The sequence below is a fragment of the Neopsephotus bourkii genome, unplaced genomic scaffold, assembly GCF_033783945.1.
Source record: "Neopsephotus bourkii isolate Nb327-2 ecotype Australia unplaced genomic scaffold, CSIRO-AGI_Nbou_v1 NB_947, whole genome shotgun sequence".
Lineage (NCBI taxonomy): Eukaryota > Metazoa > Chordata > Aves > Psittaciformes > Psittacidae > Neopsephotus > Neopsephotus bourkii.
The window spans coordinates 1,995,818-2,010,549 of record NW_026901441.1 but is presented as its reverse complement, the minus strand read 5'-3'; the positions used below and the strand labels follow the sequence as shown (position 1 = coordinate 2,010,549).

At 37.9% G+C, this 14,732-nt stretch overlaps 1 protein-coding gene across 2 annotated transcripts in view; it reads right to left on the bottom strand.

Annotated features, from left to right (window-relative positions):
* Positions 1-14,732, bottom strand: part of LMBRD1 (LMBR1 domain containing 1) — a 77,554-nt gene that overhangs the window by 42,177 nt on the left and 20,645 nt on the right. For both annotated transcript variants that reach the window (XM_061358596.1, XM_061358597.1), the window contains exons 6-7: positions 11,619-11,707; positions 7,751-7,824 (exon numbers count right to left, since the gene is read on the bottom strand). In XM_061358596.1, the coding sequence (XP_061214580.1) occupies positions 7,751-7,824; positions 11,619-11,707 (163 nt within the window). The remainder of the gene's footprint in view (positions 1-7,750; positions 7,825-11,618; positions 11,708-14,732) is intronic.

The following is a 14,732-nucleotide window of genomic DNA, read 5'->3' as shown; positions in this document are numbered from 1 at the left end:
GGCATTTCAACAAGATTATGTTGAAAGTTGAGCCACAACAAGAAATAAGTTTAAAATAATGTTACTCATTTAAACACTGCATGTACTTCAGAAAAATTACATCTACGTTTACAATCGTCAGCAATATTAACATATCTACAGTGAACATTTGTAGACTTTATCTACAATTTCGACAAAGCCACTATTTTATTATTTCCCCTTAATAAGTTAAATATTTGGAATACTATCTTCCTTAGGTGGAAAACTGAGAAGCAGGGAGAAATATGCATTATGGCAGTTAACATAAAAAGGCTATTCATCAGTGTATTCAGGAAGGAAATGCAACATGAAATTTGAGTTTTGCTAGTATATTCTAGAAGACCATGCTAATAAGGATCAGCTCAAATTTAGTCACAAGAAACAATTACAGCTTCTGTGGCTAAAAATTACTTTTATATTTTTACATCCATACACAGAAGCATGTGAATTGCTTCTAGTACAACCAACTTTACAAAGTTACAGAATAATAAAAAAAAAACTAATTTGTATTACTTAGGTTAAAAGTATTTATTAAATATCTGTTTCTTTGCCCCCTGCAACAGAACTGGCATGTTCTCCCCTCTGCTTACACAAGGAGCTTCTGAAAATTGGCACTTATCAATGGCATTACCACTTACTGGAAGTTATTACCATCCTGTAACATAGTCTTGCAAGAGCTCGTAGTTACTAAAACACAGAACTACCTTCATTTCTTCAGATACAGCATACTGTTTTTCAACAAAGCACCCACTGCACTTCTGCTTATTAGCTGTGCTCATGTGGAGAAACAGTAAAAATATCTAGTAAGTCATTTTCTCACAAAATAACAGCTGTGATAGAACAAAAAGTTGTCCAATGTGTTGGATGAGGTTATAACAGTAAAAAATATTGTGGAATTTAATTAACCCAATAAAGAATGATTCTTATTGGCAAACAGTCCCCTCAAGCTTTTTATAGGCTAAAGCCAAGCTTAAACAGAGAGGACACCTTGCCCCATGAAGCATAACATATTAAGTGCCATACTAAATCCTCCAAGTCCACATAGTAGACATACTGCAGAATGCCTGAGGCTAGAAAAGACCTTTGGAGGTTATCTGGTCCAGCACCTATGCTCAGTCAGGGTCACCAAGACCTTCTTGCCCAAGACTGAGTCCATATGAGTCTGGAATATATTTAAGGAGAGTGTCTCCACAATCTGAACAACCTGTGGTAGTGATCCATCATTGTCACAGTGAAAGAGTTTGCTGGTGTCCAGAGGGAAGCTCCTTAGTTACATTAGTGTCTGCTTTGTCCTGAAAACACCTTAGTATCCTTCATGTTGCTTTATTATGCCAGCTCTTCTTTTCTCCCTGTATGCTAAAGTAGGACTTTTTTTACACAATGAATTATTCACATTACAGACCCATAATTCATGTAAGTCAGCTCATAATCTTATGTGCTTACACTAATTCAGAAAGATATATTTAATTTTTCCTGAGACCTCTTCAGTTCTGCTCTTGCAGCATTCAGTCTTACAGCACTACTTCCTCATTTGGACCTTCTTGCTGTTTCTTGGCCTTTAACATTTGAAATGTTTTCCCCCAAGCTTTCCCCTTTTAGGTTTATCACTACGTCTTAGGAATGCAGTGCCTTTCAGTTCTAAGATCACTTAACATGCCGACTGTAGCTGTTGTCTCAAAATTCTTTTTGCCAAGTTGATCTGGACTACTTCCAAACCAGTTCCTGTAATTTTCATGGATCGAAGCTGCTGTCTGAAATGCCTCTAACAGCATCTTTCAAAACATATGCCTTTCTTTTTTTCCCTGCCCATGGCAGGGGGATTGGAACTAGATGATCTTAAGGTCCTTTCGAACCTTAACTATTCTATGATTCTTTTTGTACTTCCTGCTGGTTTTCCAAATTCTTGCTCAATCTTTCCTTAAACTGGATGTCCTTTTGATATTTCTAACCCATCTGTCTTTTGGCTGTTTCTATATGTTTTTTTTATTATTTGTTTCTGTGGGCTACTTTTTTCATCACGCATTACATTCTCCAAACATCCCAAAAGTTGCCAACCTGTTTTCTTATGTCCTTCTGGGCTGGGGGCAGGGTGGTATCAGGTAATGATAATGTTAAGAAAGACATCAAATTTATTTTCATCCTAAAGATCTGCAGTTCATATTTCAGCTTTCTTGTGTCTTATCCATTGTTCAAGACTGCATGGATTTAATAGTATGGATTTAATTTCTGCATTTGTGTTCTTCTGCTCTAGAAATTTCCTGTACTTATTGACCTCATTCTGCAGCTGGTATCTACAATAGAAGACTCTTTGGTCTCATATTACACATATTATAAATATATAAATATTAAATTATTATAATTATATATATTCCAGTGCCTCACCACCCCCACCCCCATCCCACCCCCCCCCCCGGGTAAAGAACTTCTTCCTTATATCTAACCTAAACTTCCCCTGGTAAAGTTTGAACCCATTACCCCTTGTGGTATCACTACAGTCCCCAGTGAAGAGTCACTCCCCAGCACCCTTGTAGGCCCCCTTCAGATACTGTAAGACTGCTATGAATTTCCTCCTTTTTAAATAAGAGAGGAAATAAAGGAGAAGATGTGCTTGTGGAACATTCATTAGTTGTCTACTTTGCTGTGCAAGTATAAATATAAAAATAAAATAATCATATTATTAAATAAATATATATTAATATATATTATTATAAAGGTTCATGACCTTTGTGCCCTTTGCCTCTCGTCCCATCACCCGGCACCACTGTGAAGAGTCTGGCTTCATACTCCTTGAACTCTCCCTTCAGATATTTGTACACACTGATAAGACTTCGCCAGATCTGCCTTCTTCTTTAGGCTAAATAATGCCAGTTGAACAGGACTAGTCGCAACACTGACCTCTGAGAGACACGACTCATTACCAGTCTCCAACTGGACATTGAGCCATTGACTGCAATTCTTTGTGTGTGGCCAGCCAGCCAATATTTTATCTACCAGGTGGCACATACATCAGATTTATGTCTCTCCAGTTTAGAGAGAAGGATGTCGTGTGGGACAGTGACAAGCACTTTGCACAAGTCCAGGCAGGTGACGTCAACTGCTCTGCCATTGTCCATCAGTTCTGTAGCCCCATCATAGAAGGCCACCAAATTGGTTAGGCAAGATTTGCCCTTAGGGAAGCCATGCTGGCTGTCACCAAGCACCTTGTTGTTTTTCATGTGCCTTAGCATGCCTTCCAGGAGAATCTGCTCCAAGATTTTGCCAGGCACAGAGGTAAGACTGACTGGTCTGTAGTTCCCTTCTTAAAAATGGGGGTTATATTTCCCTTTTTCCAGTCATCAGGAACTTCATCTGATTGCCATGACTTTTCAAATATGACAGACAGTGGGTTAGCAACATCATTCGCCAGCTCTTTCAGGAGCTGCAGATGGATTTCATCAGGTCCCATGGACTCGTGCACATTCAGATTCCTAAGATGCTCTCAAACCTGATCCTCTCCTACAGTGGGCCTAAGGTATTCCATTTTCAGAGTCTCTATATTTGTTTTCCCAGGCTTGAGTGGTGTGGTTAGACCACTTGCCTGTGAAGACTGAGGCAAAGAAGTTATTGAGAACATCAGCCTTCTCCAAATCCAAGATAGCCAGTTCTCCTGTTCGCTTCCGAAGAGAGCTCACATTATTCCTAGTTTGCAACATATCTATAGAAGCCTTTCCTGTTATCTTTGACATACCTGGCCAGACTCAGTTCTAACTGGCCCTTAGCTTTCCTGACCTGATCCCTACCTTGCTGGACAATGTTCCAGTATTCTTCCTGGGCTGCCTGCCCTTGCTTCCACCTTCTATAAAAAGGGACATTTTACAAGGGCATGTAGGGGACAAGAAAGAATGGCTTTAAATTAAAAGAGGGTAGATTTAGATTAGATATTAGGAAGAAATTCTTTACTATGTGGGTGGTGAGACACCGGAACAGGTTGCCCAAGGAAGTTGTGGATGCCTCATCCCTGACAGTGTTCAAGGCCAAGCTTGACAGGCCTTGAGCAACCTAGTCTAATAGAAGGTGTCCCTGCCTGTGGCAGGGGGGTTGGAACTAGATGATCTTGAAGGTCCCTTCCAACTCTAACCATCCTGATTCCCTCTAAGAACACAACTGCAACACTGGCAATCAAATAGATTGAGACTATTCAGAAGTCCAGGAGACAAATAAAAACAAAACCAAAAACCATCACTTATGTCTGTACCAGAAATCCTCAACTCTCAACTAATGTAAATCAAAGATCTGAGATTACCTCTGTTCAGAGACTAAGGAACTCAGATACCACACATTGTGTCCTCATCTATTCCTTTTTTCCATCATTTGATAGGCATTTCCATAAAATTTTGAAGTATGTATCTTTATTCTTGCATTTACCCTTATATAAAGGTATTCTATTTTTGTGCTTAAAAGATCTATCACCAATTATCAAACACTGGTTTGATGACTAAGCACAAAGGCCTCCCACCTTTATAAACTAGGACAAACAATTTGATAGGCATGCAGAAGGCTGTCTGAGAAACAGAGGCCTAACTACATACTTGTCAGATACCCAAAGGCAGAGGTATTGTCCTCACAGACTTGTCTGTGCACTAATGCCTTTGTCTTATATAGGTGAGGGGTTTTGTTTGTTGGGGGGGGGGGTTGTTTGTTTTGTTTTGTTTTTTTTCATAAAAGACTAACAGAAAAAAATCCACAATGCAATTAAGTGGAAAGTTACCAAGATTAAAATAGTTACTCCTTCCAGAATCACTTCTCCTCCCAATGGAGGGAGTAGGGTAATCTCAGCTGATAAAGACAGAGGCTGTACTTGGGGCCAGCCTCTCCCTGAGGCTTAAGGAAGCGTGACAGACCAGGAACTTCTCACTACTAAAGAAACTTTTGCATGAAGTTGTACCACTACAAAAAGCCCAGTCCACAATACAAAATGGAATGCAGGTACATGGCATCCACATACTGTCAAGGTCACATCTGTGATGTGATGTGTCTTCAGACCATGTGAACAGTATGAGCAATGCTCTTACAGGTGGAGACTGCTTATGTATGGAAGCGTGACCAGTGGGCCAAGTGTTATGAAAGCACAGAGCATGAATACATATGCTATATGCATATTCCTTCTAGAACTGTGAGAACACAGACCTTCTAATAAGCAGTTTTCACTCTGACACATTTGTACTTTGTCCACCCAGGCAAAGCCAGCTCACTGTTTCAGCATGACTCTTTGCTTGCAAACAATGACAAAAAGCTCTCATATCAGAGGTGGACAACAACCACCTCCCATGTGAACTCATTCCTAAAACTTCTCTGAAACAGCTCCTTCATTTTTCCCATTCTGTCTTAACACTTACTATAAACCAGGAGAGTTTCAGAAGGATAAAATGCTGCAATTAAAACAAAGTGAATAGTAATTCTATGCTCCAGGCATTTGCATGGACAGCCCAGTCAAGGTTTTCAAAGCAACAAGTTATCCTAAAAATCTTAGTAATTGAGGCATACAGAGAAGGCTATTTTAGTCCTCATACTTCTTGTTTCACCTAATTTACCATCAAAAGAGTTTGCATTTCAGTCAGCAGTATATTTGTGCAAAACAAAACAATCTTGCATTTTAGATGCTTCTGGATGTTTACTAACAGTTATAGAAAAACACACCCAGATGTTAGAAAAAAAAAAGCCCCGAACAACACTGAGGACATTCTCACAGCTAATGAGTTTGCTCTTAATGTAAGTCTCATGGAGGTTAAAAAACACTACATGTTCAATTACATGACTGCAGAGCACAAGACATTAATCTTTCTTTCCTTAATTAAGGGAAAGGAATTTAAAAGCTGACATGCTATTATAGGCTAAACAAAGGTCTGGATTTTTTTTGACCAGCACTTGCTCTATATGTCAGCAATAGAGCCTGAATAATTTAGTGACCCATATCAGTCAGAGAAGGCTTGAAGCAATAGAATTTATTACTCAGATCAAGTTAAAATACTTAATCATTACGGCTGAGAGCCATTTGGCTCACCTGAGATACCTATCAGCTCATCCACCAAATTGCTCTCCTACCTGCTGCACAGAGCCTAATGACCACCAAGCTGTAAATGTTCTGACACAACTAAAAACCTGCACTGAATTGCCTCCCATAATCCTGCTCTAATTTACACCAGCTGAAGTCACTAGTACGAGGAGACAGAAAATCATTAGCTACACTTATTACTCAATTTAGAGTGGCTTACGAGTCCAAAGGTAGTATTTAGCAGGTACTTTATCCCTTCACTCAATTATTACTCAAACACTTTTTCCTCTTCCTTTTATCCTTGTTCTACGATTTTATTCATTCATCTGTTGCCTGACAACAAGTTACCACAAAGTATCTCCTTGGCTAGCACTGCTTCAAAATAACTTCTTGCATGAGCTATTTTTACAAAGCCACTTAGAATTGACTAGCAAAGCTATGTGGGAACAATGTTACTATGTTTGAGCTGCAAAGGAAGCTAAAGCTATTAGGAAACAAACCTATTATTAGGAAAACATTGACTTCTGGGAAGTTTTAAAGCTTTACCTGCAGTTATTTTAAGCTTTAAAGCTTCATCTTCATTGCAGAATTTTACCTTTGACATGTTAAAACATGTAGCATTGCAAACATTCTGCAACTGAAGAAATAAAACAGATTGGAAAAGCAAGTGACCATATGAAGGTCACATGTTGACCAAAGCTAGTAAGTTAAATGGTTCCTTTCCTTTGCACATAAAAGCAAGAGTCAAGTTGAACTAACATAGCCTTAATCATATGATGTATAGTCAGTCACAGAATGAACACTTCTGAATCCTTCAAAGCTATAGAAAGAACTGCAGTGATTTAGTTGTATGACCAGGACTAACAATATTCCTGAGGCTTTAGAAAGCAAGCCTCTAAACTATCTGGCTTTACCTTTGTAAGCTATTCTTGACTTAAGACATAAATCACAGGAGATACTGCAGGTTTTTTATACCTAAAACTGAATCTTGACATGCATATTTCCCTTACTCAAATTCTACAAATACAGAAACTGTAAAGCAATGCTCTATTAAAGACATTTTGCATTTACTGAATGAAGAACAGCCTTTTACAAAAAGCGTTATTATTGACAACATTCTGCATACTCCTTTACAGATCAAAATTTTCTGCCAGACCTGTCATTGTAAACCTTTGTAGAAATGGAAACATCAATGTAGGTAAGTATTCAGTAGTATAGACTGACCAGACCAAATCCAGGTTACAGCATAGTTCAGTGAATATAAAAACCCCCAACATTTAATTCTCCACTGCTGAATGGAGAAATAGACACAGGCTTAAAAAAAAAAAACCAAACAAACAAATAAACCAGTGAATGTGTGTTACAAGTCATAACACATAATATGTCCTCCTCTTTCAGGGACACTTTGAAATTAAGTCTGATCTGTGCTCAAGTACTGAAACAGTGGATCTTAAACTTGCAGTTAAAAAAAAAAAAAAACCAACAAAAAAACAAAAAACAACCAACCAAAAAAACCAACCAAACACAATCTTTTTATTCTTCTCATTGCAAGAGCCTAGAAGTAGTATTTCAAACCATGAAAACCCAGAGCTAGAACACACTGTTGAAGCTCTTCAGTATGAGGACTATTTTCTCACTAGGTATAACCCATGTGCAAATGTAATGAATATGAAGAGATGAAACATTTGCATAATAACTTACTGTATAAGTGATAGCTGCCAACATTCCAATCACAGTCAAGGAACTAATGGAAAATGAAAGAGCAGTCAAGCCATCTGCAAAAAAAGATGAAAACAAAAGCCTGTTGAAAATTCCTGCAGTAGAGGTAACAAAAACATTTCTTCCTGAATTTGTCTCATGAAGATATTTAAGTTTATTAGATTCAAGAAAAACAACTGATACATAGTTACCAGCCATATCAACTCAGATGAAAAATGCACCTAGAATAGCTTTTTGTCAGCAGTGGATAATCCTCCAATACAGCAAGCAGGACAACAATCCCATCTTTGCTACAAGCTCACACGTGACACATTCAGTCACATAGCTGAATAGTCACTTATGAAATTGCTCCATAACTGTCTAATGCCTCTTTGAGATTTATTTCTGGCCTCCACAGGGTACTTTTTGCTATTTTCACAGGGTGATTTTCACTATTTACAGATAAATTCAGGACAGTTCATCTTTGGTTTGTTTGTCATCACCTGATTTCTCAAAATAAAGCACTATCAAGAGAATCACACAAACATGGATCCTTCAACCAAAACAAGCCGAACTGTAGGCCTCAGCTACACTCAGACCATGCACATCCAGATGTACAAACTGGCAGAAGGCCATGGGACTAAAGAGTTACAATAGCCTTACTATCACTCTACAAATAAAAAAGAATAGTAAAAGCGAAGTGTTACTAAACTCATAACCAAACTCCCTGAATCCTACTGCATAATTTTTCACAACATCCATTCTTTAACCTCACCATGCAGGACAACATGCCAAGCTTTTTTTTTTAATTATTTATAGTAGCATGGAAACTTATAGTAGCTATTGTAGACATTAACTTGAAGCAATCAATTCCATTTTTGTACCCAGTCATATCAACTGAACTACTCTTGAGTGTTCTGCCCCATATCCTCCCCTCCCTTATAGTTTATTCAAGAATTTAGAGTACAATAACTTTTATTCCTACTCACACATAATTACTGGTAGTTTTCATTAGCTGGGTACCATTCTTTTCCTGAACACAGAATCAAACATTCACAAACTCAGAAATCCTATTATAGTAATTCTCCATGAGATGTAACTATCTTTCTTCTGACCAACCCTACAGGCCCCCTTTCAAAAATACCAAAGCCTAATAGAATAGCACAACCAAATCCAACTTCCCAGCTCAAATCTTTCCTTTGCCATTTTTGCTAGATAATACCAAACAACTTTCTTAAACCTAACAGCAATATATTCATAAATTTCAAATACTACAGCCATGTTGGAAAAAAAGGGGGGGGGAGGGGGAACCAAAATAAACAGAAAACAAATGCCAACCCAAAACAAAAAAGAAACCCCACAAAATAAAAATCCCAGCACTATTCTCCCTTTAATACTTGAGAAAATTTTACTTATGTTCTGAAGTTTAGGGGGAAAAAAATCCACATATAAACACCATATTTAATGATCCTTCTGTACACATATTTCAAACCAACATTTCATATCCATTTTAAAAGTCTGAAGTATGTTCAATGGAACATTAAGAAGCTAAGTGGCTGAAAAATTTATAATTATATACCAGAAGTTTATTATCAGGCTCTGCCTCAGTGGATGAGTTTGCATTTCTTTTGTAATCCCGCTACAAACTTAATGGACATAGAAAAAACCCTCCAAAATTAAGATCTTTACTTCTTGTTTAACTCCAGAAAAATTAAAAGGGCAAATTAATATAAAAACAGGACAACACGCAGAAATAAAAAAAAAACCAGGAAAATTTTTTTTCCTCATTTCTCCAGTAGCTGGAACATGTAAGAACTTTCTGTAACACTACTGACAGAGAACTTGTTGGCTGTGGAATAGCTCTACAAAAGCCCTGGTGGGGTGCCTTGGTAGAAAGGTAAGCTTGTCAGAGGTCAGAGCACATACTGTGCAGAGAAGTTGAGGGAGCCAGGCTTATTCAGCCTGGAACAGAGATAGCTTTGGAGAGATGCATTATTGCCTGCCTATCAAAGAAGTAGAACCCAGGCTCTCCAGTGGTGCACAGTAGTTGAGTCCAAGACACTGGGTGACACTGTGCATACTCACAGTAGGTGAGAAATTTTTTTTCACCACCACAAAATGAAAGAGTCTCCACCCTCAGAGGTTTTTCAACAGCTAGCTGGTAAAGCCCTGAGCAACCTGGTCTGACATTACAGCTTCCTTCTTTGTGCAGGAGATTGTACTTACATGACTTGAGGTCTCTTCAGCATGAATTACCATACCAAACTAAGTCACAAGAGAATGCTGGTAGAGTCAGAAGTCAAAATCACATCTCAATCCAGCACCTTAATGATTAAGCCTTCCCAAGATAGATATAAGGAACAAATTCTTTACTGCAAGGGTGGTGAGGCACTGGCACAGGCTGCCCAAGAAAGTTGTGGCTGTCCCCTCCCTGGAAGTGTTCAAGGCCAGCCTGAACAAGGCCTTGAGCAACCTGGTCTAGTGGGAAGTGTCCTTGCACATGGCCAGAGGGGTTGGAACTAGAGGATTTTAACATTCTTTCCAACCCAAATCATTCTGTGATTCTATGATTCCTAGAAATAAACATTAGCTATAGTACACCTTCATAGCAAGGACATGTACAGAGCTGAATATTTAACAGTCATATGAAGGTAGCCTAGAAAAATTAGCTTTCATCTCAGCTCAGCCACTGCCACTACCTGTATAAACAGTTTAAGAAGCATTTTATTATACACTGTCAATTAGAATCTTTGTGAAGCAAGAGAAACAAGCAAGCAGACAGCCAAAATTATGGAAAAGTTATCGACTTGTCTTCCCCGTCTCCTGTGCTTGCAAACACAGGTTACAGCACAGCATGTATTATGAAGAAAGACTCTACAAGGAGGATCAAGTTAGAAAAATACTTAATAAAACTGGACAAAGTTGGCATACCCCTTCAGGGCCCACCAATTTCAGTACAAAACTCCTAGAATAATGCAGAATACTACTTGACCAAGGCTTGTAGCATTATATTCTAAAATATTCAGACAGAAGCCAATATTCTAACATATAGCAAGAATGAGCCACAAATATTACAGTACTTATGCATTTGGATTAAGGTTTGTAAGGTAACTTTTAGTTACCATTTTTCTGGATACATTTGGAAAAGTGACATCACCATCTGTCTTGGCTTACCTATAAAACAGTTTCTTCATGCCTTTGCTTTGAAAACACATTCGGTCTAAATACACAAACTGAATAAGCTGAAGGCCAAATTCCATGAAGTAGTATTTAATCTTTACAATAGTTCTTTATAGCCCTTGCATAAACAAATAACAAATGCAAACAAAACAATTGAAGTAAATGTCAATACTAAGAGAACAAAGGGTAAAAAAAAATCATAACACCCATAGGATTTAGCTGCATAAATAGAAAAAGCCACTTTAATAGTCTCAATCTTGCAGTGAACAGCAATATCACATTTAATTAGATAAGCACTTGAAAACTGTCACCATATCCTAAAATCAGCAAACTTCAGCATCCAAGTAATATTTAAAAGCTGTGTCAAGTGAAGACTCCATGGAAGAAAGTACCTCCTCCCCCAGCCACTAATACTATAGGACACAACACTGGAATCCTTGCTGTCAAATGAGGAGTGTACTGAAGGCAGACACTGCCAGTCTCTTTCTCTGTAGTTAAAGGCTGTTCTGATTTTTCTTCTGTTTGAACAAAAAGAGAACAATCTTGATGCAAAGATTTAGTGTAGGTGAGCAATTACGAGTCAAGTTAGAAAACTGTCACCAAGAAAGTTAATCTTGTTCAGTCAGTGATAAGTATACCAAACTAAGTTAGTAGCAAGTTATGCAAAGCTCACAACAAATCCCAAACTTACGACTGCTTCCAAATTCTTCAAACAGGAGCTTCACTTTCTCCCACTCTGTGGAGTTCTTCTTGTTGGGAATATTCAAAGGAACAAAAGCACTGTAAACAAAGCAAAGATGTCATCTTAAATTAATTTGTCAAATATAAAAAGAAAAATTTACTTCCATGTCAAGAAGACAGAAATCCATTTATTCCCTAAAGGTAAACTGTATAACATTAGGTTAAAAAAAATCTGAATGCAATATCTAATCTTGTTCTCTTTCTCCTTAAATGCTGTATTAAGACCAGAGTACGTGTGCGAGTGTGTGCAGTCAGGGCCAAGGTCCATGAACAGGTACATGGTCTATCTACCAATTCTACCAGAGCTAAGAACACTACACTCAAGTATCAAGAGGTGCGTTATTCTGATTTACTATCCTGGTTTGACTCACATGCAGAGAATACTCCCCCCACCCCCCCAGTTGAAACAATTTCTCTTAGATCTACAGTTCTGGAAACTAGAATATAACAATGTTCCCCACACCAGGCATTAATTAAAGTTTAAAGGGACATGTTTATCTTCTACTATTACAACTAAAACAACACCACATCTGCTGAATACCATTCATTGTTATGTAGCTGGCCTAGAGAACTGAAGTGCAGAGAACTTCATGAAGTATTTCTGGACCTTCCCATAAGCAGAGCATAAAAATACAGAAGTAGATCTCTGCTTCAAGTCCCAGTAAACAAATTAATAACAAATATGTGTTTTCCAGGAGTATGCCTCAAACTTCAAGTACGAACCTAAGCATGTGTTTCAAAGGTTAGTGCTAACCTGTGTGCACTTATAATCAACAAAACCAAACTGATGCTCTGCAAAGACAGTTAAAATTTAAAAAATTGCAATATATTAAAAATACGTTTAGCTTTTAGCTTCTGGACTGTACAAAAAATTAAGGCTAGCATGCTTCCTGACTTATAATTTTTGTTCTTACATCTGCCTCTAGCAGTAATTCTTTCTGTAAAATAGCATCCAGGCAAAACCAAGACACTGGTATTAAACTAGGCAAAATTTCTTCTTACAAGAGCTAGCAACAAAAATAATTGTAGGTTTTTTTTGCTAAAAGGGTTAAAATAGAAGATGAGGAAATTAAGTGAGCTCAAGTCTTCTTATTTTAGCATCAGTATAAATTTTCTACCTCAACCACCAGCAAGAAGCAAATGAGATTTAAGAACATCTTCAGATATTTATAACTTGCTTGCCTTCCCCTTCCCCCCCGCCCAGCCTTCAAAAGCCACAGTTTTCCTGCTTGGGTTTTCTTGCTGAGACTACCTACAACTATCATGACAAAGGACACTGGTGAGAGCAGAAGCCACTGTACTCACTAGAAACACTCTGCAATTAGTACTCAGCTAAATCATGACTGAGGGAGATGCACATCTGATTCTGCTCCTGCTCAAGTTCCAAGGGCCTCAGAAAGGAATGCAGGAGCTAGAGTCATATAGTTTAGTCCCAAGCAAGCAGGAATCTTACTTCCTGTCCTGAACAGGGTCTTTCAACCAGTAGCAAATTAGCCAGAAGGCTAACTAAGCCACCTGAATAGACTTTTAGCCTCTAGCTTGACAGGCCACAAGAACGAAACAGAGGTAGCATTCCTAGCCATCTACAGACCAGCATCCAGTCCACACTCCCAAAGGACCTCTAAAACACAGCCCATCCACTGCACCAGACAGCACAAAGCAGTTTAGTCTAATTCTCCATGAATACTAAGCAAGAAGAAATTTGAGACAAGTCTTGGCTATTATGTTGACTAAATGGTCAATGAAGACTGAGGGCCACAGTAGCCACCATTAGAACAATAAAAGTTTTCATGCTAAATAAAACTTGTGATGCAATAAAAGTAGCCCACTGTCATTGTGATGCAATAAAAGTAGCCCACTGACAACCAGTTAACAGAGCACAAGTGCCAGTTAAGGGTTTTGGAGGTGTAGCTGAATTCAGTTAAAGCAAACAAACAGAACAGCTCAGCTGTGATGTCTACATTTGGAGCTCTGTACACAACTGAAATTATTCACTGCAGTAATTTTAAGCATAGAAGCAAACTTCTATGCTGTTTAAAACACATCCTGCAAGTATTATGACTAAGACCTAGATCAATATCTGGGCTGAAGAACAAGTAAAGTAAAAAAACATGAACTTTAAGAGTACTAACTTTTGGCAGGCCTAAAAATACACACAGGCGTAGAAAGGTTAAGTTTGATTCTTAAATCAAAGACGGCCATTAATTGTCATCCTTCAGAAAATAATTTCTAATAAATTAAATTCATTTCCTTAAAGTGAGTTCTGCTATAATATAATTTGCATAACTATTTATAGGCTAATGAGATATATTCATAGCTTTTTAAAAGCTAATGGTTTGAGAAAATTCAAGGTAACCAGTTTAATTCCAAACACTGAGTGCCAGGAAAACATTCCTTTTAAAACCAAACATTCATTAGCCTCAAAAGCAAACGTTTTACTTCAAACCAGACTGCTGTATAAATGCACCTTAAAGTAAATTGTAGTATCTCAAGCCCCTTGGATCCACCACATCTCATTTAGAGTAAATAAGCTACATTAAAGGAAAGCACATAACTTCTAAAAAGGGGAGAGCATTATAAGTATTAGCTCTGGGTATTCCACTATATTTGTCCCATACTCTGCTCTTAATGATGCTCTGCATCTAGTTATTTGTGTGAAGGACATTTAAGTGCTATTAAAGGTATGAACATTTTTGCCACAGGAAGAGGCTTTCTAACAGACAATTAGAGTAAGAGGCATTAAATACTACTCTCTCTTAACAATTTACACAGAGGAATCTTGTTCTTTGAGCTGTGTTACCAACTCAGAACAAACACCAAGATCACAAAGCACAAACCAGGTACATTTCCCAAAATAGTCATAGATCTCTAATGGAGTACGTTAAACATCTGAAACTTTAAGCTTAATATAACTTTTATGGGTTTATTTGAGCACTGCTGACCAGAAGAGAGGTAGGGACTTCATCTAACGACAGACCTACCCATCTTTAGCAGAACCAAGCTATTTATTAAACTGTTTTAATTATACAGGTTACTTGCTAAATCAATCAGAACAGAGTGTCTT